General features: G+C 58.6%; 1 protein-coding gene across 14 annotated transcripts in view; it reads left to right on the top strand.

Moving 5' to 3' along the window:
• RTEL1 (regulator of telomere elongation helicase 1) overlaps positions 1 to 23,174 on the top strand; it is a 39,342-nt gene that overhangs the window by 8,478 nt on the left and 7,690 nt on the right. For 13 of the 14 annotated variants that reach the window (XR_004245902.2, XR_004245903.2, XR_004245904.2 and 10 more), the window contains 19 exons: positions 631 to 715; positions 4,926 to 4,991; positions 6,327 to 6,480; positions 10,480 to 10,518; positions 10,588 to 10,666; positions 12,029 to 12,126; positions 12,839 to 12,894; positions 17,622 to 17,696; positions 17,889 to 17,970; positions 19,735 to 19,867; positions 20,033 to 20,146; positions 20,236 to 20,276; positions 20,398 to 20,483; positions 20,627 to 20,704; positions 21,154 to 21,231; positions 21,585 to 21,731; positions 21,832 to 21,947; positions 22,168 to 22,291; positions 22,375 to 22,525. Coding sequence is in view for 10 of the 14 variants with exons in the window: in XM_058433225.1 (XP_058289208.1) it covers positions 631 to 715; positions 4,926 to 4,991; positions 6,327 to 6,480; positions 10,480 to 10,518; positions 10,588 to 10,666; positions 12,029 to 12,126; positions 12,839 to 12,894; positions 17,622 to 17,696; positions 17,889 to 17,970; positions 19,735 to 19,867; positions 20,033 to 20,146; positions 20,236 to 20,276; positions 20,398 to 20,483; positions 20,627 to 20,704; positions 21,154 to 21,231; positions 21,585 to 21,731; positions 21,832 to 21,947; positions 22,168 to 22,291; positions 22,375 to 22,525 (1,802 nt within the window). In the remaining 4 variants the exon portion in view is untranslated. Of the gene's footprint in view, positions 1 to 630; positions 716 to 4,925; positions 4,992 to 6,326; positions 6,481 to 10,479; positions 10,519 to 10,587; positions 10,667 to 12,028; positions 12,127 to 12,838; positions 12,895 to 17,621; positions 17,697 to 17,888; positions 17,971 to 19,734; positions 19,868 to 20,032; positions 20,147 to 20,235; positions 20,277 to 20,397; positions 20,484 to 20,626; positions 20,705 to 21,153; positions 21,232 to 21,584; positions 21,732 to 21,831; positions 21,948 to 22,167; positions 22,292 to 22,374; positions 22,526 to 23,174 lie in introns of those variants that run through there. The other variant, XM_032141965.2, reaches the window with a different exon arrangement.

Below are 23,174 nucleotides of genomic sequence, written 5' to 3'. Positions count from 1 at the left end.
TTTTTTTTTTTTTTTTTGAGACAGGGTCTCTCTCTGCTGCCCAGGCTGGAGTGCAGTGGTGCGATCTCGGCTCTCTGCAAGCTCTGCCTCCCAAGTTCACGGCATTCTTCTGCCTCAGCCTCCCGAGTAGCTGGGACTGCAGGTGCCTGCCACCACGTCCGGCTACTTTTCTGTATTTTTAGTAGAGATGGGGTTTCACCGTGTTAGCCAGGATGGTCTCGATCTCCTGACCTTGTGATCCGCCCGCCTCGGCCTCCCGAAGTGCTGGGATTACAGGCGTGAGCCACCGCGCCCGGCCCAGCTCTGCTTTTTTTTAGTGGTTCTGTGTTGTGTTTGTTTCTGATGACCTCTATCCAGGAATAGGGTTGGTTTTTCTTTTCCATTGAGTTTTTAAAGAGATGACGATTTACATGGTTGGAAACTCACATGGACTCCCCATCCCAGACTCCCCATCCCATGGTCGGAAACTCACGTGGACTCCCCATCCATCCCAGACAGCAGCTTCCCACCTGGGCCCTACGTGCAGCATGAGGGCTCCTTCCAGGTCAGAAGACATGGCGGCCTCGGCCTCGGGGCAGCGTCCCCTGCATGGGGCGCTCAGCGCATCTTCCCCTCTCTCCTCCTTCCCAGGGTATGCCCTTACTACCTGTCCCGCGACCTGAAGCAGCGAGCTGACATCATCTTCATGCCGTACAATTACTTGTTGGATGCCAAGGTGGGGGCTCAGTCCGCATAGCTGACGACTCCTGATGTCCAGGGGTGTCCCTGGGCTTGGGAACGGCTGTCCGAGCCTTTGCTGCTTCAGGGCCTTAGATCAGCAGGCCTGGGTGGGAGGACTCACCTCTGTCACTGGGCAGGGGCTCAACCTGGCCAGACACACTTGTGAGCAGCCCCAGGCCACAGGTCAGTTTTCTGAGCAATCTGGGAGTGGGCAGGCTGGTGGGAGTGAGGAGAGACCTCCAGGCTGTGGTCCATAGGCCAGTGCCCGCTCTTGATCCTGACAGCTCAGGTTCTCTCCTTCAGGTCAGGCCATGGGAGGCACCGAGAACGCGGGAAGCCCACTGACTCCCCTCTTCCCAGCTCATGCCCGGCCCCACACTCACTCCCCACCGCTCCAGCATGTGCCCTGCCCCACACACTCCCCTCCTCCCAGTGTGTGCCCGGCCCCACTCCCCTCCACCCTGTGTGCCCTGCCCCACACTCACTCCCCACCGTGTGCCTGGCCCCACACTCACTCCCCCCACAGCGTGTGCCCGGCCCCACACTCACTCTCGCCTGGTGCCCAGCTGCACACTCACTCCCCTACTCATAGCCTGTGCTCACCCACACGCTTTTGTGCTCCACACTTTTTATTTAGTGCAGGTGGGATCACACGCCGCGGGTCAATGACTTGTGTGTTCATGTGACGATGGCGTGGTGACATTTCCAGATCCCGTGGTTGCTTCGCTCATTCTCGGGGTGTATATTTATCGAGAGCGCATCGTGCTGGGTGCTATTTCAGGCATGGCAAGACTGGCTTCATTCACATGGAGCTTTCATTCTAGTGGTGGGGACAGGTGGACAGCAAAAGAGTAAGCACGTGAGCCGACGATATTGAAGGGAAATAGAGCAGAGGGAGGAGGTGGAGACAGAGCCAAGTGGGCAGGGCCCAAGTGCGATGTCGGCGGGAGATGGGGAATGCTGGTGGGTCTGAGGGGAGCCTTAGCAGGTGCAGCAGAGCAAGGGAAGAGGTGAGTGGGGCGGCTGGGGGGCTGACTCCTCGGAAGCTATTGCAGAACCCCACGGAGAGCTGGTGAGGTTTGCTGTGGTTGTGGGTGACTCGGTGCTTTGAGCCCTGGCTGCCCCTGGGAACCATCTGGAGAGCTTCTAACCCAACCAGGCCCCTCCCTGGGACAGTTATATCACAGCTAGTAAGCTGAGTCTAACACTTTCACGGAAACGCAGAAGATCTAAAACAGCAAGATGACCATGAAGAGGAACAGAGCTGGAGGACTCACCTCGCTGGTTTCAAGACTCCTCTAAAGCTGCAGGAATGGAGGTGGAGACGGCCCAGCTCAGGCACAGGCCCGCAGGCCGTGGAGAAGACCCACATGCATGGGGTCATTGTGTTTTTTTCAGTCGGAATCTTGCTCTGTCACCCCGGTTGGAGTGCAGTGGCACCATCTCGGCTCACTGCAGCCCCCGCCCCCTGGGTTCAAGCAGTTCTCCCGCATCAGCCTCCCAAGTAGCTGGGATTACAGGCGTGCGCCACCACGCCCGGCCCGTGGTGATTGTTTTTTGACAAACACGCCAATTTAATTGAGAGAGGAAATAAAGGTTGATTTTTGGTTTTCTGAAAAAATGGTGCTAAGAACAGCTGGATATCTGTTCGGAAAACAGTGAATCTTAACTCTTGTTTTACCCTGTATAAACCTAAATGTAAAAGCTAAACTAAAAGTTATAGAAAGAAACATGGGGGAGGTCTTTGCAACTTTGGGGTAGGCAAAGATTTCTTAGTATGGATACACAAGGCACTAGCCATAAAGAAAAACATTAAAATTTAGACTTCACCAAAATTTAAAGCTTCAACTCTTTGGAAGAGTTGAGAAAATGAAAGAGCAGTTAAAGAAAGGGAGAAAATACTTCTGCCCTTCAAAGGACTTAAAAAAAATTTTTCAGCCCTCCTCTGATTTCAAAGGACCTTTGACCAGAGTATGTAAAATTCTCTCATAACTAAGCAAACAACCCGGTTAACCACTGGGAAGGGATCTGGACAGACATTTCACCAATATGGGTGGAATGGCCAGTTAACCACCGGGAGAGCATCTGGACAGACGTTTCACCGAGGTGGATGGAATGGCCAGTTGAGCACATGGAAAGACGCCCAGCATCTCCAGTCATAGGAGAAGGCAGATTAAAGCCATGGGGAGCTGACACTGCGGTCCCACTAGCATGGCTGAAATTCAGAAGCCCTGAGTGTGGCATGAGGATGTGGATCAGCTGGATCTCATCCATCGCTGTGAAGTTGTGTAGCCACTCCACAAACACGTGTGGCAAACAGCCGAGCCGGGAGAAGGGAAAACGTGTTCAAAGATTTATATGTGGCCAGGCTCAGTGGCTCACGCCTGTAATCCCAGAACTTTAGGGGCCAAGGCTGGGGGATCGCTTAAGCCCAGGAGTTTGAGACCAGCCTAGGCAACATAGGGAAACCCCATCTCAAAAAAATAAAAAGACTTCAGTGTGCAGGTTTACCAGAGCTTTGTTTGCAGTTGCCAAACTGGGAAGCAGCCCATGTGAGCCCATCCACAGGTGAATGGACAAACCGTGGCACACGAACACCAACAGCAGCCACGGGCGTGGACTGTGGTCACACAGCAGCAGGGAGCTGATGAGTCTCGGACGTGCTAACCCAGAGAGGCCAATTGAGGAGGACCTACTGTTTTTTTGTGTATTTGGTTTTTGTTTTGAGACGGAGTCTCGCTCTGTGGTGCAGGCCGGAGTGCAGTGGTGTGGTCTTGGCTCACTGCAGCCTCCGCCTCTCGGGTTCAAACAGTTCTCCTGCTTCAGCCTTCCGAGTAGCTGGGACTACAGATACCCGCCACCACACCCGGCTAATTTTTGTATTTTCAGTAGAGATGGCAGTTCGCCATGTTGGCCAGGCTGGTCTCAAACTCCTGACCTTGTGATCCACTCACCTTGGCCTCCCAAAGTGCTGAGATTACAGGCATGAACCACCACACCTGGCTGGACCTACTGTTTTATTCCATTTATGTGACACTCTATTAATAGAAAAGGCAGGGGTGGGGCTGGTGGTTATATGGTGCACATAACTGCCAGAACTCAGTACATTTAAAATGGGCATCTTAATGTGTGGACAATTTTTTTTTTTTTTTTTTGAGATGGAGTCTCGCTCTGTCACCCAGGCTGGAGTGCGGTGGCGCCATCTCCGCTCACTGCAAGCTCTGCCTCCCGGGTTCACGCCATTCTCCTGCCTCAGCCTCCCGAGTAGCTGGGACTACAGGTGCCCACCACCACGCCTGGCTAATTTTTTTTTTTTTTCGTATTTTTAGTAGAGACGGGGTTTCACAGTGTTCGCCAGGCTGGTCTCAAACTCCTGACCTCATGATCCACCTGCCTCGGCCTCTGAAAGTGCTGGGATTACAGGCATGAGCCACCTTGCCCGGCCAGTGTGTGAAAATTTAAAAGTACCAAAGCTGGACCCCACCCCATATTGCTCCCATGACACTCTGTGGGTGGGACCTGGGAGTTGGGGTTTGTTGTTGTTTTTTTTTTGAGATGAAGTCTCACTCTGTCGCCTAGGCTGGAGTGCAGTGACACAATCTCGGCTCACTTAACCTCTGCCTCCCAGATTAAAGCGATTCTCCTGCTTCAGCCTTCTGAGTAGCTGGGATTACAGGGCACACCACCACCCCTGGCTAATTTTTGTATTTTTAGTAGAGACGGGGTTTTACCATGTTGGCCAGGCTGGTCTCGAACTCCTGACCTCGTGATCCGTCCACCTCAGCCTCCCACAGTGCTGGGATTATAGGCGTGAGCCACCGCGCCTGGCCGGGAGTTGGGTTTGTGAATCTCCGAGTGGGGCTGGGGCAGGGAACTGCTGGGTCTGGGTCTTCCTGGCTCCTCTGGTCTGTGGCTGCCTGACTGCGGTGGCCAGGGGCTCCCAGGGCATCGTGGCCGTCTGTCTTGCTGAGCACGGCACGTGCCTTTCCATGCTGTGTATGAGCATCTCCCGGTATGGCGAACTGCTGGTTAGGGTGGGGCGGTGCTGCCAGGTTGCCATCCAGATCTGGCCTCTCCTCTCGGCGTCGCCGGTGCTGTTTCTCATCTGCACTTGTGATGTTCGATGCCTGCCGCACATGCCTTGGCTTCCCTCTTTCCTGGCCTCCGTGAGCTCCAGCACTGCGTCCCTTCTCTTCCTCCTGTAGAGCCGCAGAGCACACAACATTGACCTGAAGGGGACAGTGGTGATCTTTGACGAAGCTCACAATGTGGTGAGTCTCCCCTGGCCTCCTAAACGCCTCCTATTTCTTCTGGATTTTTTGTCAAGAGCAACGCAAACCTTTCTGGAGGGGCTCTGGCCAAACTCCTGAAGCCCTAGGCACCCAAGACTGAGGACTGAGCACACCAGGAGCTTCTGCCACCCCCTCCTGCTCTGATCCGATGCCTCTGCTGGGGCTGGAGACTGGCCAGCGGGGCTGGAGACTGGCCAGCTGGGCCAGGGACCTGCCCATCAGGCGCGGGGCCCCCACAGGCCGCTCACCAGACCCTTTCCCTCCAGCCAGCTAGGGGTCAGCCTGGGTCAGGGCTGTCTCCTCTGCCCTCGGCAGCAGCAGGCGTGTGGTCTCGCCTGCAGTGTCTCTGCTCTTCCGGCCACATGGCCTGAGGCTGAGGCAGGAGAATCGCTTGAACCCTGGAGGCAAAGGCTGCAGTGAGCCGGGATCACACCACTGCATTCCAGCCTGGGTGACAGAGCGGGATTCTGTGTCAAAAAAAAAAAAATGTTGACTGGGCGCGGTAGCTCATGCCTGTAATCCCAGCACTTTGGGAGGCTGAGGTGGGCGGATCACGAGGTCAAGAGATCAAGACCATCCTAGCCAACATAGTGAAACACCGTCTCTACTAAAAATACAAAAAAATTAGCTGGCCGTGGTGGCGGGCGCCTATAGTCCCAGCCACTCAGGAGGCTGAGGCAGGAGAATCACTCTAACCCAGGAGGTGGAGGTGGCAGTGAGCCAAGATCACACCACTGCACTGCAGCCTGGTGACAGAGCAAGACTCCGTCTCAAAAAAATAAAAAAGAATAATCGGCAACTCCAGTGAAATAATTGTTTGTTTTTTGAGACGGGGTCTCATTCTGTCGTCCAGGCTGGAGTTCAGTGGTATGATCTTGGCACACTGCAGCCTCCACCTCCTGAGCTCAAGCCATCCTCCCACCTCAGCCTCCCGAGTAGCCGGGACTACAGGTGCACACCACTATGCCCGGCTAATTTTTGTATTTTTTGTAGAGATGGGGTTTCCCAGCGTTGCCCAGGATGGTCTTGAACCCCTGAGCTCAAGTGATCTGCCCACCTCGGCCTCCCAAAGTGCTGGGATTATAAGTGTGAGCCACTGCACCCTGCCTGAAATAATTGTTTCTAAATATTGGTGTGGGCCACACAGTCGTGTTTGGACCTGCTTGTGGCCTGGCCTTTTAGAGACCCCAGGCCGTGGCTTTGGGGACTTGGCTGTCAGCCTCCTGTGCCTTCTGCACCCCCACCCCATTTCTGCTGTCTGGAACCCCCGATCCTGTCCTGTTCTGTGGTGATTCGGGTGTGCTTGGGCTCCAGGAGAAGATGTGTGAAGAATCGGCATCCTTTGACCTGACCCCCCATGACCTGGCTTCGGGACTGGACGTCATAGACCAGGTGCTGGAGGAGCAGACCAAGACGGCGCAGCAGGGCAAGCCCCACCCGGAGTTCAGCGCGGACTCCCCCAGCCCAGGTGCGTTCATAGCCAGGCTGCTCGGTCCTGAGGCCTGCGCTGCTGCAGTGGGCAGCCTGCCCTGTGGCTATGAGTGGTCGGCCTGGGCACCATCTGTTCAGGCTGGCACTGCAGGGCGTCCGCTTCTCTCAGAGGCTTCTTGGGTGTGAAATCTCCGGGGTCCTGTAGCCCGTGGAAGGGCTGGTATTGTTGAGTAGTTTTGGCATTTTCCAAAGACCTATGTCTTCTCCCAGCCAGTATCAACTTGGCCTCTACTGTGTAAAACTGGAAAACTATACTTTGTGAAGCCGGGAGCATTGCTTGAGGCCAGGAGTTTGAGACCAGCCTGGGCAACATGGCGAAACCTCGCCCCTACCAGAAAATGAGCAGAAAATGAGCCAGGTGTGGTGGTGTGCTCCTGTGGTCCGAGCTTTTCCGGAGGCTGAAGTGGGAGGCGTGCTTGAGCCCGGGAGGCAGAGCTTCCAGTGTCCCAGATGACTCCACTGCACTCCAGCCTGGGCGACAGAGTGAGGCCATCTCAAAAAAAAAAAAAAAAAAAAAAAAAAGGAAAATTAAATATATTCACTGTAAGGGCATTTTGCATTTTTAAATGACCTACAAATCTGGCATGCATCACCTGCTGTGCCTGTAGGTTCCTTCCCAATGTTTGTCCAGAGGTGTATTTCCACACAGTGCTAGTCACGGCGTACGTGGAAAACGTGGAAACCCTTCATGGATGTTGTCAGTGGGTCTATGTTTTCTTTCTTTCTTTTTTTTTTTTTTTTTTTTGAGATGGAGTTTCACTCTTGTTGCCCAGGCTGGAGTGCAATGGCGCGATCTCGGCTCACTGCAACCTCCGCCTCCCGGGTTCAAGCAATTTTCCTACTGCAGCCTCCCAAGTAGCAGGGATTACAGGTGTGTGCCACCATGCCCGGCTAATTTTGTTTTTTAGTAGAGACGGTTTCTCCATGTTGGACAGGCTGGTCTCGAACTCCTGACCTCAGGTGATCTGCTTACCTCGGCCTCCCAAAGTGCTGGGATTACAGGCGTGAGCCACCGCGCCTGGCCTTTGTCCATATTTTCTACGTGGCCTCTGTAAACAGCTGACTAGGAGTCTGTGAATATCTTCATAGGTTCTGCTGTGACACTACTTGCGTGTGAGCAGAGCATCTCCAGGTGTAAACAGCATCAGCTTCCCCCATTTTCCTTTAAAATCGCACGTGTGGACGGACACCATGGGGACCCTGGACCCTGGGTAGCCCCATCCTCACCCTTCTCACCAGGATGGCTGCTTGGTAGAGAGTGAGTTTGCAAACTTGGCATTTGTTTAGCACAGAAGTTACCAGGTGTTCCGGCTTTAGAATCCCTTTATATATATATATATATATATATATATATATATATACACACACACACATATATTTAAGTGACAGGGTCTCACTCTATTGCCCAGGCTGGAATGTAGTGGTGCGATCATAGCTCCCTGTAGCCTCGGCCTCCTGGGCTCATGGGATCTTCCCGTCTCAGCCTCTTAAAGCGCCGGGACCACAGGTGTGCACCACTGCCACCGGCTCTCAAGATTGCCATGCAGGGAGCTGCAGTGGGGGAAGGAGTTCCTGGGACTTTGAACACTCCACCTCCCTCCTCTCCACAGTCCCCCAACCCCACCTCTCTAACGGGGTGGATGGCCACCTCTTTCCATCCTTCGCTTGGCTCAGGGTGTGGAGAGTGACAGGTCTCCTTCCTGCATCTCGGCAGCTACCATTTCGTCGCTTACATAACGTGGGAGAAACATTCACCCACCCCCAGGGCTGTGTGAACGTCACCACGGGGCCTTCTCCACTCTTCAGTTTTGTTAGTTACTTGATGTGCAGGGCTTTTTGTTGTAGCTGGTGGGGGACGTGTGGGGGGGTGGGCTTCTGCCGTCTCATTCAGGACCGGAACTTCAGTTTTCATCCGTATTCGTTCCCCGACCCCCTTGGAGATGGGGTCTCACTCTGTCACCCAGGCTGGAGAGCATTGGTGCCGTCGCGGCTCACTACAGCCTCCACCTCCTGTAGCCTCCACCTCTTGGGCTCAAGTGATCCTCCTGCTTCGGCCTCCCAAGCTCCTGGGACTACAGGCGTGAGCCCCCGTGCTTGGCAGTGTCCATTCTTTTCCTCACCTTTATTTATTGAAGAGCCCAGGCCGTTTACCCTGCAGAGTCTGAATCTGTACGGGAGGGGCAGTCACACGAGTTCCCTGGTTTATTCTGAACTTAGGTGGCTTGAGGGCCCCAGTTAGACTGTGGCCACTCTTTGCCTGGCTCCAGATGGGATGTCCTTTCTATCAGGAGGCTCACAGTATCTCCTTTCCAATTTCTTCCCATGTTAACATTGTTGCTGCTGAACACCTGAATAGGTTAATCATTGGGGGATTGCAAGATGGTAGTGTGCTAATTCCATCATTTAGTCAGTTAGCAGGAATAACTGAGGACCATGCTTTGCATCACATCAGCTATGCGGTGATCCCATTCACACAGGAAAGGCGGGATAAATGCTGGGTGTGGGCCGGGTGTGCTGTCTCACACCTGTAATCCCAGCACTTTGGGAGGCCGAGGCAGGCAGATCACGAGGTCAGAGATTGAGACCATCCTGGCCAACACGGTGAAACCCCGTCTCTACTAAAAATACAAAAAAATTAGCCAGGCATGGTGGTGCATGCTTGTAATCCCAGCTACTTGGGAGGCTGAGGCAGGAGAATCACTTGAACCCAGGAGGCGGAGGTTGTAGTGAGCCGAGATCGCGCCACTGCACTCCAGCCTGGCAACACAGCGAGACTCCATCTCAAAAATCAATCGATCAATCAGTCAATCAAATGTCATCACTGAATGTATGTAGGTGAACGTGTGAGGATTGGTCCTCCTCCATCCTGAACGTCATCACTGAATGTCTGTGTGTGAACGTGGAATTGGTCCTGCTCCGTCCTGAACGTCATCACTGAATGTCTGTGTGTGAACGTGGAATTGGTCCTGCTCCGTCCTGAACGTCATCACTGAATGTTTGTGTGTGAACGTGGAATTGGTCCTGCTCCGTGCTCCATCCTGAATCTCACTCCTGACCTCAGTTGCTCCACCTTGAGGTGTTTTCGTGTGGGCTCTTGTGTCTTGACCCCGGCGGTTGTGGCCTCTTTGCTGTCTGGGAGTCAGGATTTTTCACACTCATGTCCTGCTTCAAACCTGGAATCAGCCAAGTCCCCAAGAAGCCTTGCTTTCTTTTCCTGCAAGATGGTATTTCAAGACCCGTGATGCGGCAACGGGTTGGTCATGGTTACTGGGTCGGTCATGGTTACCGCGTTGGTCATGGTTACTGGGTCGGTCATGGTTACTGGGTGTTTTCGTGGAGATACATCCATATGCACAGATGTGTTCACAAATGTTAATTCTAAAGGTAAAACACCCGGCTGGGCACAAGGGCTCACCGGTAATCCCAGCACTTTGGGAGGCCGAGACTGGCGGATCACCTGAGGTCAGGAGTTTAAGACCAGCCTGAGCAACATGGTGAAACCCCATCTCTACTAAAAATACAAAAATTAGCCAGGCGTGGTGGCGCACACCTATAGTCCCAGCTAGTCGGGAGAGAGACACGAGAATTGCTTGAACCTGGGACATGGAGGTTGCAGTGAGCAGAGATGGTGCTGCTGCACCCCAGCCTGGGTGACAGAGTGACACCCTGTCTCAAAAATAAATAAATAAAGGTAAAACGCCTGCCCCTCTTGGTGTCTCCAGTTTGGATTTGGCCTGTGTGGCCTCCTCCTTCCCCGTTGGTGGATTTGTCCTGCACGGATTCCGTGTAACCTCTTCCTTCCCGTGTAGCCTCTTCCTTCCCATGTTGGTGGATTTGTCCTGCACGGATTCCGTGTAGCCTCTTCCTTCGGCTGTTGGTGTCCTTTTTTCCGTGCCAGGAGTCCTGGTTCTCAAGGGTGGGGTTGTTGGCACGAGCATGATGCAGACCATGCCTTTGCTACCTTTCTCTTGCCCAGGGCTGAACATGGAGCTGGAAGATATTGCAAAACTGAAGAGTAAGTGCCGCCCTCCCCACCTCCTCGCGGCTGGGTGGGGCCTCCCCCTGACACCTCCTTGACCCACAGTGATCCTGCTCCGCCTGGAGGGGGCCATCGATGCTGTTGAGCTGCCTGGAGACGACAGCGGTGTCACCAAGCCAGGGAGGTGAGAGGCGAGGAGCCAGCCCCTTCACTGCAGGCCCAGCCTAGAGCTAGAGACGGGCCGTGGTGCAGTCCTGGGCCGTCACATCATGAGTGAGGCCTGTTTTCAGGCCTGTTTTTCCTTTTTGAGACCTGGGAGGAGCGCCCGCTTTGCATGATTTGGTTGTTGAGACATTGAGAGGAACAGCACACACACCCACAGAACAGCACACACACCCACGGAACAGCACACGCACCCACGGGACAGCACACGCACCCACGGGACAGCACGGACAGCACACGCACGGAACAGCGCATGCACCCACGGGACAGCACACACTCCCACGGAACAGCACACATACCCACAGAACAGCACATGCACACACCCATGGAACAGCACACGCACTCCCACGGAACAGCAGACGCACTCCCACGGGACAGCACGCCCATGGGACAGCACACTCACTCACATGGGACAGACTCTCCCACGCAGGGCCGCTGGGTTTCCTGCAGTTTCTCTTCCAGGCCTTTCCCTGGACCCTGGTCCCGTCCCTCGTTTGAGCACAGGTGCCTGTTAGGATGATGAGTGTCCCAGCCACCACCCGTTTTGGACTCTGGGAGGCCCGGAATGTTCCGAACGCGCCGTGGGGCTCCAGTCTTCTCCGCAGCCAGGGCAGCAGGGTTTGCTGTCTGTCCTATGGGCAGATGAGGAGTCAGGGCTGGGGCCTGTGTGGGGGGCTCTCCCGAGTGCACAGCCGCCGAGGTGGAGCGCGTTCTGCCTGAGCGCTGACCTTGTGGGGACTCCCAGTTGCTCCCAGGCGGAGCCAGTGTCCTCGGCGTAATGCTCAAGGCTCTGGCCTGGCTCCTTGGCCACGCTGCACTCCCAGGGGCCCCTCCTGTAGCTTCTGCTGCCCCCATCACTGTCACTCTCCAAAGCTTTGGGGACTCTGCCCAGAGCCACCACCTCCCAGAAGCCCCTGACGACCTCCTGACGACCCCCTAGCCACCCCCTAGCGACCCCATCCCTCCCCTCTGATGGCCCCTGCTCTGAGGCTGCTGCTTTTCCTTGGTGCTGTTCTCGTGCTGGCCAGGCCTCCTCTCCCCACCTGGAGGCTCGAGGGCAGAGGCCTCTCACCTCCAATGCTGGCGTCCCCTGGAGGGCTCAGTTTGTTTCCCAGGGAAGGAAACTTCCACAGTTGTTGCCTTCAGTTCCCAAAGCTGCAGCCCAAGCCTGATTTCCCCGCTCCAGGCTCGAGCCTGCCTTCTTCTCCTCAGTTCCCAAAGCTGCAGCCTGGTCCCCCTCAGGCTCGAGCCTGCCTTCTCCTCAGTTCCCAAAGCTGCAGCCTGGTCCCCCTCAGGCTCGAGCCTGCCTTCTTCTCCTCGGCAGCTACATCTTTGAGCTGTTTGCTGAAGCCCAGATCACGTTTCAGACCAAGGGCTGCATCCTGGACTCGCTGGACCAGATTATCCAGCACCTGGCAGGACGTGAGTGCTGGCGCGGGGTCTTTGGTGCGGGCAAATGTGGTGCAGGGGGTGCAACAGGCCTCCATCCTGGCAGTCAAGGCTCCCCTGGCCGTCACCTGGCTGTCAGCAGGAACAGGCCCACAGAACCTCATCTTCTGATCGGGGCGTGGAGGCGTTAGTGCCACTTGCCAGCTGCCATAGAGCCTGTCCCAGTTCTGCAGCTGGCGGCTTCGTCCTGCAGCCTCATCCCATTATTCTGCTTTTAAGGAAGAACAGCCCAAGGCCCTAGCTGGGTTGTGGGGCCTCTGGCTTCTCCACACCACCCCGAGTTCTGCTTCTCAGACTTGTGGGGTCCAGAGGCTTTGCCCAGAGGCAGTGTCCCCATGGGCTGCTCTGGTTTGAGACGCCGGGCCCAACGGGGTCTCTGCTGTGCTCCCGGGTGCTGGGGAGGGTGGCTTTTGCTGCTTCAACCCTTAGGTGACCATAGAGCCTCTTTTCAAGTCCCACCGACCCCCTTGGAGACTCTGTCCCTGCCTGGCTTCTCTCCTGGCTGCTGGGAAGAGCAGGCAAACTGCCCGCCCTGAATGGACGCTGCGCTCCACCCTGGGCCCCCCATTGGGCAGGAGATGGAGCTTGGCAGTTGGGCTGAGCTGGCTCATGCTGGAAGGGCCGGGGCTGGGGTTGGGGCCTCCCCTGCCTGAAGTGTGGGTGTCAGCGCCCTGCTGCCCTCCAGGTGCTGGAGTGTTCACCAACACAGCCGGACTGCAGAAGCTGGCGGACATCATCCAGGTGGGGCCTGCTCCTCTGTGGCATCTCCTTCCCTGATGCAAGCCGGGCGGATGCCTTCTCCTGCTCTATTAGTTACTGATTCTAGACTTGGGGATGGGAGAAGGGCCCCTACACCACCTGTTTCTGATTGGCAAACTCTCGGCTCCTTTCCCATGCCCTAAACCCACACTGGGCCTCCCGCAGGGATAGGGGAGGACAAGGTCTGGTGGCACGTGCCCAGGGTGATGCTGGGGAGGGAGGATGCAAAGGGGAGTGGGAGCCAGAGAGCCACTCCTGCCCTGTCCGGGCCCTCAGGCCAGGGGGGACCCACTGCTGGCAGCCCCTGCAGCCCCAGCTACACGCAGATGAAGAGCTCTGGACACACGCGGCTTCCTGAACAGCTTCTCCAGGGACAGACAAATGGGGACCCTGCAGGTTCCCAGCGGGGGTGTCCCTGGGAGCCCATGATGGGGGGTGCGGCCCTGGCCCCCTTCTCCTTGGCCCCGTCCTGCCCTGCAGTGCCCGTCCTCTCCCATGTGAGGTCTGCTCCTGGCTCCATGCCTGTGGCAGCACCTGCTTTCCCTGGTGTAGAGGTGCTTGTCCGGTTTGTGGAGGGCAAGCCCCATTTTGGGTGCTCTGGGCACGCTTGCCTCCTGGGCCTCGGTGGGTTTTTCAGAAGCAGACCCACAAGTCCCTGACTAGGAGGCCATCAGTCCTGGGGAAACCGAGGCACAGGTGGCTGTGTGGGGCCATGTGAGGCCGCCTCTGTGCCGCCCATGCTACACCTGCTGGCCACACGAGGTCATGGCGGGGTTAGGCAGGGCTGCCCAGCGCTGTGACAGCTTCATGAGTGTCCGTCTGGCCTCTGGGGTGCTCAAGCTGGGGGAGGCTGCAGAAGAACCCTGGGATGCATGGCTGGCCTGTGCATGCGGTGCGGTGTTCTGTCCACGCTGCTGGGCGTGGAGCTGCAGGCCCCTGACAACCAGGCACTGCCTTCTCCTTCACAGACGCAGCTCTGAGCGGGGGCGAGACCTGGGCAGGGACCAGGTCGGGTGGGCATGGGGTGGTGGGGCCCAGGCTTAGCCCTCCCTCCACTGTCACCGTCTCTGTGGCCAGTGACGCCACAGCCTGTGTCTTCTCTGTGTGGCAGCTGGAGCTGGAAGGACAGCACTGCCTTGTCCTCCTAGCTCCTCCCCAAAGGCACGGTGGGCATCCCAGGGCCAGACCCCTCTGTCTGTGGCTCCTGCCTGCCAAGGGCTGCTGTGCTGTCCCGCATGGAGTGTGGTTGGCTCTTCAAGCAGGAGGCCATGCACCTACCAGGCGGACCTGCTTCCATGTCCCTGATGGGTCACTGCAAAGCACCTCCAGCACATGGCCAGGCGAGGTAGCCCTGCAGCCCAGGGTCTGGAGGGCAGGTGCAAGCTGGCCCAGGCCTGTCCCTCCCTGGAATGGGGCCTCCCAGGCTCCCAGTTATGGAAAAGTCTCCACACTCTGGAACCGAATCCTGCACACTCCATCGGTTTGGAATTTCCTTTGGCTGCTGCTCTAAGTAGCTGCTGGTGGATGACTCAGCTTCTCCCAGCTGTGGGGTGCCTGGAGGATGAACGACTGTGCACAGTGTTCACCCGCGTTGGCTCCTGAGCCCCTGCAGGTGTGGGCAGTGCTCATAGGGCTGGTGCTGGGCTGGGCCTGCAGCCCTGAGTCACAGGTGACCCTGGGGGCAGAGTGGGGCCAGTGGCCCCAGGAAGAGGATGTGGGATGCACAGCTCAGTTGGAGGCGAACTCCAGGCAGGGTCAGGCCGTGTGCTGGGGAGTCAGAGCTTAGCTGGAGGCAAACTCTGGGCAGTGCTGGCCCGTGCTGGGGAGCCAGTTGCCCCTGGGCCCCCGTGAGACTGCTGTGTCCTCATCCCTCTCTGCCTGAGGCCTGAGCTGCCCTGGGCTGAGGCGCAGGGGGATTTGTGGTGGATTGCTTTTGAGAAAGGGTCTCGCTTTGTCACCCCGGCTGGAGTGCAGGGGCTTGATCACAGCTCACTGCAGCCTCAACCTCCTGGGCCCAAGTGATCCTCTTGCCTCAGCCACCTGAGTAGCTGCAAACACAGGCGTGCACCACCGCACTCGGCTAATTTAAAAAATTTTTTTTGTAGAGATGAGGTCTTGCCATGTTGCCCAGGCTGGTCTCAAACTCCTGGGCTCAAGCAGTCTGCCTACCTCGGCCTCCCAAAGTGCTGGGATTACAGGCAAGAGCTTCTGTGCCTGCCCAGCAGAAGGCTTTTCGAAGGAAGCTGTTTCCTGAGGCAGCCTCAGCCCTGCTCGTGGCAGCCACCAGTGTGGTGGTGAACTTGTTCTGTTACTTCCATCCCCGTGGGCCAAATGCTTTGGTAAAACGCAAGGCCCTGTATTTAGCTGTCTTGATAGTGAAAATGGCTGGGAAGGAAGGAAGGAACGGAAGGAAATTTCTCTCCTGTGCATACCCAGGCACGTGCACATGCAGAGTATGCACACACGCACGTGTGCACAAATCCACGCACGTTGCCAAGTCTCTGTGTTCCAGCCGCGGTGTCTGCCCCCCGGTGTTCTCTAGTTCGGCTTCTCCACATTTCTGTGAATGATTCCGGCTTCTTGATGTTCCCAGCAGAGCTCCCTCAAGTCTGCAGTGGCGTCTGTCTCCAGGGCTGTGATGGCAGTGGCTTGGCTGGCATGGCTGCATTGCTGAGCCTGTTGGGGGCTTTGCATTCCTGTTCTGGCTGTTTTCGGCTCGTTTTCCGGGAATGGTCGTCATGCGCCCCCTCCTAGTGCAGGCATCATCCCTTTCCCATTGATTTGCAGGGTCCTCTCTAAGTTCTGAGAATCCCATATACATATTCTCTCTCTAAGTTCTGAGGATCCCGTATATATATTCTCTCTCTAAGTTCTGAGAATCCCATATACATATTCTCTCTCTAAGTTCTGAGGATCCCGTGCCAACATACATATTCTCTCCTTGTCTCGTGCTGGTCATTTTTTCTGTTTTCATGACAGGTTTGGTGAACAGATGTTTCCTGGTCGTCAGACTTTTGTTCTGAGCTTGTGCCTCCCGACCAAGATGCTTAACCGGGTCTTGTGTGTTCTCCAAACTGCACTGTAGGGTGACGGAGCTTTGTGTCTGGGCCTCCGTGCCTTCTGACGTCACCTGTGGGGGTGTGAAAGGCAGACTCTAGCTTGATTTTTCCCAGCACGCCACACCGGTGGTTCTGTGCGCTGACCGAGCGGCTCGGCTTCCCCCAACTCCACTGGGCAGCTGCCACACTGTTTTCCTCATGTTTTTGTTCACTGTGGTTTTGTCGTAAGTCCTGGTGTTGGCCAGAACCAATTTCTTTTTGTTTGTTTGTTTTTGAGACGGAGTTTCGCTCTTGTTGCCCAGGCTGGAGTGCAATGGTGCGGTCTTGGCTCACTGTAACCTCCACCTCCCGGGTTCAAATGATTCTCCTGCCTCAGCCACCTGAGTAGCTGAGATTACAGGCGCCCGCCTCTACGCCTGGCTAATTTTTGAGAGATATATATATATATATATATATATTTTTTTTTTTTTGAGACGGAGTCTGGCTCTGTCGCCCAGGCTGGAGTGCAGTGGTGCGATCTCGGCTCACAGCAAGCTCCGCCTCCCGGGTTCACACTATTCTCCTGTCTCAGCCTCCTGAGTAGCTGGGACTGCAGGCACCCGCCACCACACCTGGCTAATTTTTTGTATTTTTAGTAGAGACGAAGTTTCACCATGTTAGCCAGGATGGTCTCAGTCTCCTGACCTTGTGATCCGCCCGCCTTGGCCTCCTAAAATGCTGGGATTACAGGCGTGAGCCATCGTGCCCGGCCTGATATTTTTAGTAGAAATGGGGTTTTGCCATGTTGGCCAGGCTAGTCCCGAACTCCTGACCTCAGGTGATCCTCTCACCTTGGCCTCCCAGAGTGCTGGGATTACGGGTGTGAGCCACCGCGCCCGGCCTCTTGTTCTTTTGAAACTTGCCCTGACGTTTTTTCCATAATGCATCTTGGTGTCAGCGGGTCTACTTCCTTTAAAAATCTTGCTGTGATTTTGACTAGAATGTGTTGAATTCCTGTTTTTTCTTTTGACTCAGGGTTTCTCTGTTGCCCAGACTGGAGTGCAGTGGGACCATCACAGCTCACTGCAGCCTCAACCTCCTGGGCTCAGGGGATCCTCTCAGCTCAGCCTCCCAAGTAGCTGGGACCACAGGCACGTGCCACCACGCCCGGCTAGTTTTTGTATTTTTTTTGATGAACACCCTGGGATTGCACCATGTTGCCCAGGCTGGTCTCGAACTCCTGGGTTTGGGCAATTTGCTCCTCTCAGCCTCCTGGAGTGCTGGGATTACAGGCATGAGCCACCGCCCTAGGCCATGTTGAATTTCTAGATTAATTTGGGGCCCTCAGGGGCACAGAAAGGAGGGCTGGGCCAGTGGGCGGGAGGAGAGGCCCCTCGGGCTGCCGCATTTCCAGTGCATGGAGATGGCCTATATCGGGGGAACATAGAGCTCACCAGGGGTCCCTGCAGGGAGGAGAAAGGGTCAGGCAAGTGCCAGCTCCTGTCCATCAGCTTGGGGCTGCATGATGGCAGGGGCTGGTGAACCGATGACCCCTGGGTGTCCTGTGACCTTCTGTGTATGGGGCTGATGCTGCAGAAGGTCGGGTGGCCTCCAGGGCTCCAGGCTGTGGCCTCAGGCTCCTGACGGGGCTGCACTTCCTCTGCCTTTCAGATTGTGTTCAGTGTGGACCCCTCTGAGGGCGGCCCTGGTTCCCCGGCAGGGCTGGGGGCCTTACAGTCCTATAAGGTAGGGGTCACCTCCAGGAGGCAGGTGGAGGGCAGCCCTGGTTCCCCGGCAGGGTTGGGGACCTTACAGTCCTATAAGGTGGGGGCCACCTCCAGGAGGCGGGTGGGGCTGGGGGTCCTCTGGTCGTGAAAGGTAAGGGGCTGTCCCCAGGACATGGGCGGGGCCTCCACACTCCTGGCCTGTCCCCTCCAGGTGCACATCCATCCTGATGCTGGTCACCGCAGGACAGCTCAGCGGTCTGATGCCTGGAGCACCACTGCAACCAGAAAGCGAGGTACAGACCTGGGCCCACACGCTCCCCGCCTGCCCGGGTGCGGTGCCCGGCACCACCATGCCACAGGCTAGGCACACGGCCAGCCGTGGGTCTCCTGCCCCCATGGGACTGGCCGCCACCTCCATATCCAGGCCAATCCAGAGCATTCTCCTCACTGTCCTTCTGATGATTGGAGTTACTGAGAGACGTAGGAGAGGGCCTGATGGCACCGTGACCTGCCCAGAGTCACCTGGTTGGTGGCGGCAGAGCCACAGCCCAGCCAGGCCTCCCTGCTGGGACACGCTCGTTTATGCCGAGGCCGTCAGCACAGAGCCTCCACAGTGAGGCACGGCTTTCCCTGCTGCCTCCACCCAGTGCCTGGCCTGGCCAAGCCTCAGGGTCACATCTGGAGGGGGCCCGGCTGGCCCTGTTGTCCGAAGCCCCTGGTGCGCTCAGCCCCGAGGCCCCACGTGCCTTGTTGGCTTCCTGTGCTCTGTGGTGTCTTCGAGTCGGTGCTGCCGGGGACACTGTGTGGATGGGGTCTGTGAGTGTGCCCTCGGCTGGTGTCCAGAGTCCTGTGGTTCTTGGGGTGTATCTGGCCCAACCCCCACTGTGTCGTGTCCAGGGTGGGGCTTCACGGCTGCAGCTGCGGGAGCTGCCGCCCCTGCCTTGTGCTCCAGTGGGGCCTTGCCTCTGGGCTTGGTTCGTCCCTCTCTGGAACGTTCTTTCTCAGCTGCTGTCCGACCCATGGTGGCACGACAGGGCCCTGGCTGAAGCAGCCGTTGTGCGGTTGCTGTGGTCGGGTCGGCCTGGCCAAGCTGGAAGGGAAGGGCTGGGAGGGCGTCGGGGTCGCGTGGCTTGACCCCCGCTCGGTGATGGTCTTGCAGCAAGGCCTCTCCCAGCAGGAAGCCTCCATCCCGGGGGAGGCCGGCACCCCTCACGCAGTTGGGGTTGTGGGAGGAGGCGCGTGCCTGAGGCAGCCGGCGCACAGATCCCAAGGGCCTGGAATCTGTTTGTTCCGTTGACCTCTGACGTCCCTTGACTTCTCAGAAGCAGCCACTCCCTGCACTGGCCTTTGTAGGAAATGAGCTCCTGGAGGAGGGGGTGGGGAAGTTCCCCCATTGCAGGGCACACTCAGCCCCAGGAAGGAAATGTGCCTCGTCCCTGCTGACCCCGAGTCACAGCCACAGTCGTTCTGCTTGTGCCGTGTTGAATTCCCGGCGTCCAGTGCCCAGGCTCAGCCTCCTCCCCAGGCCACTGCCGCCGCGGCCAGTCGGTCAAGCCCTTCTAGGAATTTCCTTTGAGCTGGTGCCCTTGTTCACTGCTGACGCCACTCAGAGGCTTGTGCACACATGTCCCACTTCCAGGCAGAGCTGGGAACTCGCACTCCCTCTTCTGCACGCGCCCGTGGAATGTTGGGACGCTGGCGCTTCCTTCCCGTGTGCTCTTGGCGGGGTGGGCTTCTTGCCCTGAGCCGCACGTCACAGTTTCTGCAGAAGTTTAGGGTTGGAGTGGGCTGACATCTCTGGAGGTGTCCCCAGCATCTGCCTGGGGTCTGCCTCCTACTCCCAGGACCCCCCGTCCCCCAGAGGGGCCCCGAGCTGGCAGGCTCACACTCAGGGCGGCCTCCTTTGTTCTGACTTCTGCACACTGGGCCTGGGTGGCTGCACGCGGCTCGCTTGCTTGATGCCAGTGGGTGGAGAGGGTGATGGGCAGAGAGGCAGGTGGTCAGGCCCCCAGTCCCGTCCTCACACTCTGTGCCCTCCATTCCCCCCCGCCCCACAGGGAAGGTGCTGAGCTACTGGTGCTTCAGTCCCGGCCACAGCATGCGCGAGCTGGTCCGCCAGGGCGTCCGCTCCCTCATCCTTACCAGCGGCACGCTGGCCCCGGTGTCCTCCTTTGCCCTGGAGATGCAGATGTACGGGTCACCCCTGCCAGGGCCCTAAGCACCGGTGACACCTCTGATGTCAGCGGGTGGGAGTGGTGGGGTCCCCATGAGCCGGGTGCTGGGGGTCTCAGGCCTCGAGGGCTAAAGGGGTGCTGGTGCACTTCCCCACTGTCTGCTCCCTCTGGCCACGCTCAGCCCCTTCCCAGTCTGCCTGGAGAACCCACACATCATCGACAAGCACCAGATCTGGGTGGGGGTCGTCCCCAGAGGCCCCGACGGAGCCCAGTTGAGCTCCGCGTTCGACAGACGGTGAGGCCTGTCCCTGGGCCCTGCTGGGGTGGGAGGTGGGAGAGCACTGAGGCCTGGGGCCCTGAGCTGTGGCCTCTCCGGCTCTGCAGGTTTTCCGAGGAGTGCTTATCCTCCCTGGGGAAGGCTCTGGGTAAGTGCCCTGAATGCCCCAGCTGTGCCCATCCTGGATCCTGGACCCCTGCTCCCAAGAGCTGGTAGGGACCCCTGCAGACGCCCCGCCCCTGCCTTGACCCCGGCCCCTGCACTTCCAGGCAACATCGCCCGTGTGGTGCCCTGTGGGCTCCTGATCTTCTTCCCTTCCTATCCTGTCATGGAGAAGAGCCTGGAGTTCTGGCGGGTGCGTCTCCCCTGTGTGTTCTGGGCGGGGTGGGTGAGGGCAGGGCTGGAGCACGAAGCAGGCAGTGGCCACAGCTCCTGCTTGCCCTCATCGGATCGCCGGCGTAACCAGGGCTGCCAAGTCCCTGCCTCTTCCTCCCACAGGCCCGCGACTTGGCCAGGAAGATGGAGGCGCTGAAGCCGCTGTTTGTGGAGCCCAGGAGCAAAGGCAGCTTCTCCGAGGTCGGCACTTGGCGGGGGCTCTGTGCCTGCTGCCCCCTCGTGCCTCCCCTGCCCCTCAGAGCTTCCCCAAGGCTGGCCACCGGCCCTGACCACGGGCTCTGGCGGCTCCCGGCTGCCTCTTCAGGGCTCCTGCGTTTCCTTCCTGGCCCTGAGTGTTGCCTCTTATCTTACAAAGCCCCCAGTACCGGGTGGGTGTGGTGACAGTGGCCCTCTTGTCTGAGTAGCCCTAGCCGGCCACCCTGGCCCTGGGGTTCCCCGTGTTTTCTGGGAAGCACTGAGCAGGCGCGGGGTCAGTCTGGGATCCGTGCCAGGAAGAAGCTTCCAGAACCCGATTGGCCTTCCTGGCTAGGACGATCCTTCGTCTTGGCGGATGAGACCTGGGTCTCCCTCATGGGGGAGGAAGGGGCTGGGGTGGGCTCCAGGTTGAGCCTGTCCAACTTTCTTTCCAGACCATCAGTGCTTACTACGCGAGGGTCGCTGCCCCTGGGTCCACTGGCGCCACCTTCCTGGCCGTGTGCCGGGGCAAGGTGAGCTCTCCAGGGCCCTCTGCCCTGACCTGGTCGCCTGTTCCCTGGTGGGTGCTCATGGCTCCCCAGCAGACTCTGGGCCCTGGGGGCTGCCCGGTCCCCTCCTTGGGTCCCACGAGCGCAAAGCACTGCTGGCCCTGCTGGGAGCGCATCCTCTGGGCCAAGGGCAGGCAGGACGGGAGTTTCCTGGCCACAAGAGTTGGAGGTGGCGTCTGGGAGCTGTGGACCCCAGGTGGGGCTTCCTCCCACCCCTGGTTGGGGATGGAGCCTCGGGGAAGGTGGCTGGGCTGGGTGTGGGCAGCCAGGGAGAGGAGCCCCCATGGCCCCAGGCAGCTCCCTGGTGTGTCCCCTAGGCCAGCGAGGGGCTGGACTTCTCAGACACGAATGGCCGTGGTGTGATTGTCACGGGCCTCCCGTACCCACCACGCATGGATCCCCGGGTTGTCCTCAAGATGCAGTTCCTGGACGAGATGAAGGGCCAGGGTGGGGCTGGGGGCCAGGTGAGTTACAGCAGGGTGGGGCTGGGGTAAGGCGGTCTGGTGACTGAGCCCCCCACTGTGACCAAGGGAGCCCCCGTGACCGAGCCGCCTCGTCCCACAGTTCCTCTCTGGGCAGGAGTGGTACCGGCAGCAGGCGTCCAGGGCGGTGAACCAGGCCATCGGGCGAGTGATCCGGCACCGCCAGGACTACGGGGCTGTCTTCCTCTGTGACCACAGGTGCGTGCAGTCCGGTGGCAGGTGCGGCGCCAGGGGACACGCCCACACCCACTGGGCCCCTGGACTCTCCTTCCCCACATGAGGCCCCATCTGCCCCAGAGCCTCTCCGGCTACTCGGGGTCACCGTGGGGCCCCTGCAGGAGATGAGGGTCTTCACTTCGGTGAACTGAACCCTTGAAGCGGCTGTGGGCAGGGCAGCAGGGCTGTGGCCACCCCCCAGGTTCGCCTTTGCCGACGCAAGAGCCCAACTGCCCTCCTGGGTGCGCCCCCACATCAGGGTGTACGACAACTTCGGCCATGTCATCCGAGACGTGGCCCAGTTCTTCCGTGTTGCCGAGCGAACTGTGAGTTCCTGCCCAGGGAGGGGACCAGGGTGTTGTCCCCAGAGGAGGCAGCAATGTGTCCACCCACCCCCATGGTTCTGCAGATGCCAGCACCAGCCCCCCGGGCTTCAGCACCCAGTGTGCGTGAAGGAGAAGATGCTGTCAGGGAGGCCAAGTCGCCTGACCCCTTCTTCTCCACAAGGAAAGCTAAGAGTCTGGACCTGCATGTCCCCAGCCTGAAGCAGAGGTCCTCAGGTGCGGACCGGCAGTGCTGGGCGGGCAGTGTAGGGGTGGCGGAGCGGGCAGTGTGGGGCGGGCGGCGTGGGGCGGGCAGCGTGGGGCGGGCAGTGTGGGGTTGGCAGAGAGGGTGGCGTGGGACGGGCGGTGCGGGGCAGGCAGCATGGGGCGGGCCGCGTGGGGTGGGCGGCGTGGGGCGGGCAGTGTGGGGTTGGCAGAGCGTGGGGCGGGCGGCATGGGGCAGGCAGTGTGGGGTTGGCGGGGCGGGCGGCACTGGGCGGGCGGCGTGGGGCGGGCGGTGGGCGGGCGGCGTGGGGCAGGCAGCGTGGGGTTGGCGGGGCGGGCGGCACTGGGCGGGCAGCATGGGGCAGGCAGCGTGGGGTTGGCGGGGCGGGCGGCACTGGGCGGGCGGCGTGGGGCAGGCAGCACCAGGTGCCCAGGGCGCAGGCGACTCACCTGGCTTTGTGCACTTCCCCTGTCACCTCCAAAGGCTGCCTGTCCCTTCTAGGGCGGGGCCCCCACGGGCTGGAACCCTCCCCTACAGGCAGAGAACGCCCCAGGCAAGGATGCCCCCCGAGGCTGGGACTCCCCCTAATAGCAGGGAGGACACCCACAGGCAGGCCCCCAAGTGCTGGGACTCTCCCCCAGGAGGGGCTTCGCCACAGGC

This window comes from Hylobates moloch, unplaced genomic scaffold (genome assembly GCF_009828535.3).
Source record: "Hylobates moloch isolate HMO894 unplaced genomic scaffold, HMol_V3 SCAFFOLD_21, whole genome shotgun sequence".
Lineage (NCBI taxonomy): Eukaryota > Metazoa > Chordata > Mammalia > Primates > Hylobatidae > Hylobates > Hylobates moloch.
The sequence above is the reverse complement of the archived record's forward strand: the minus strand, read 5'-3'. Positions and strand labels throughout refer to the sequence as shown.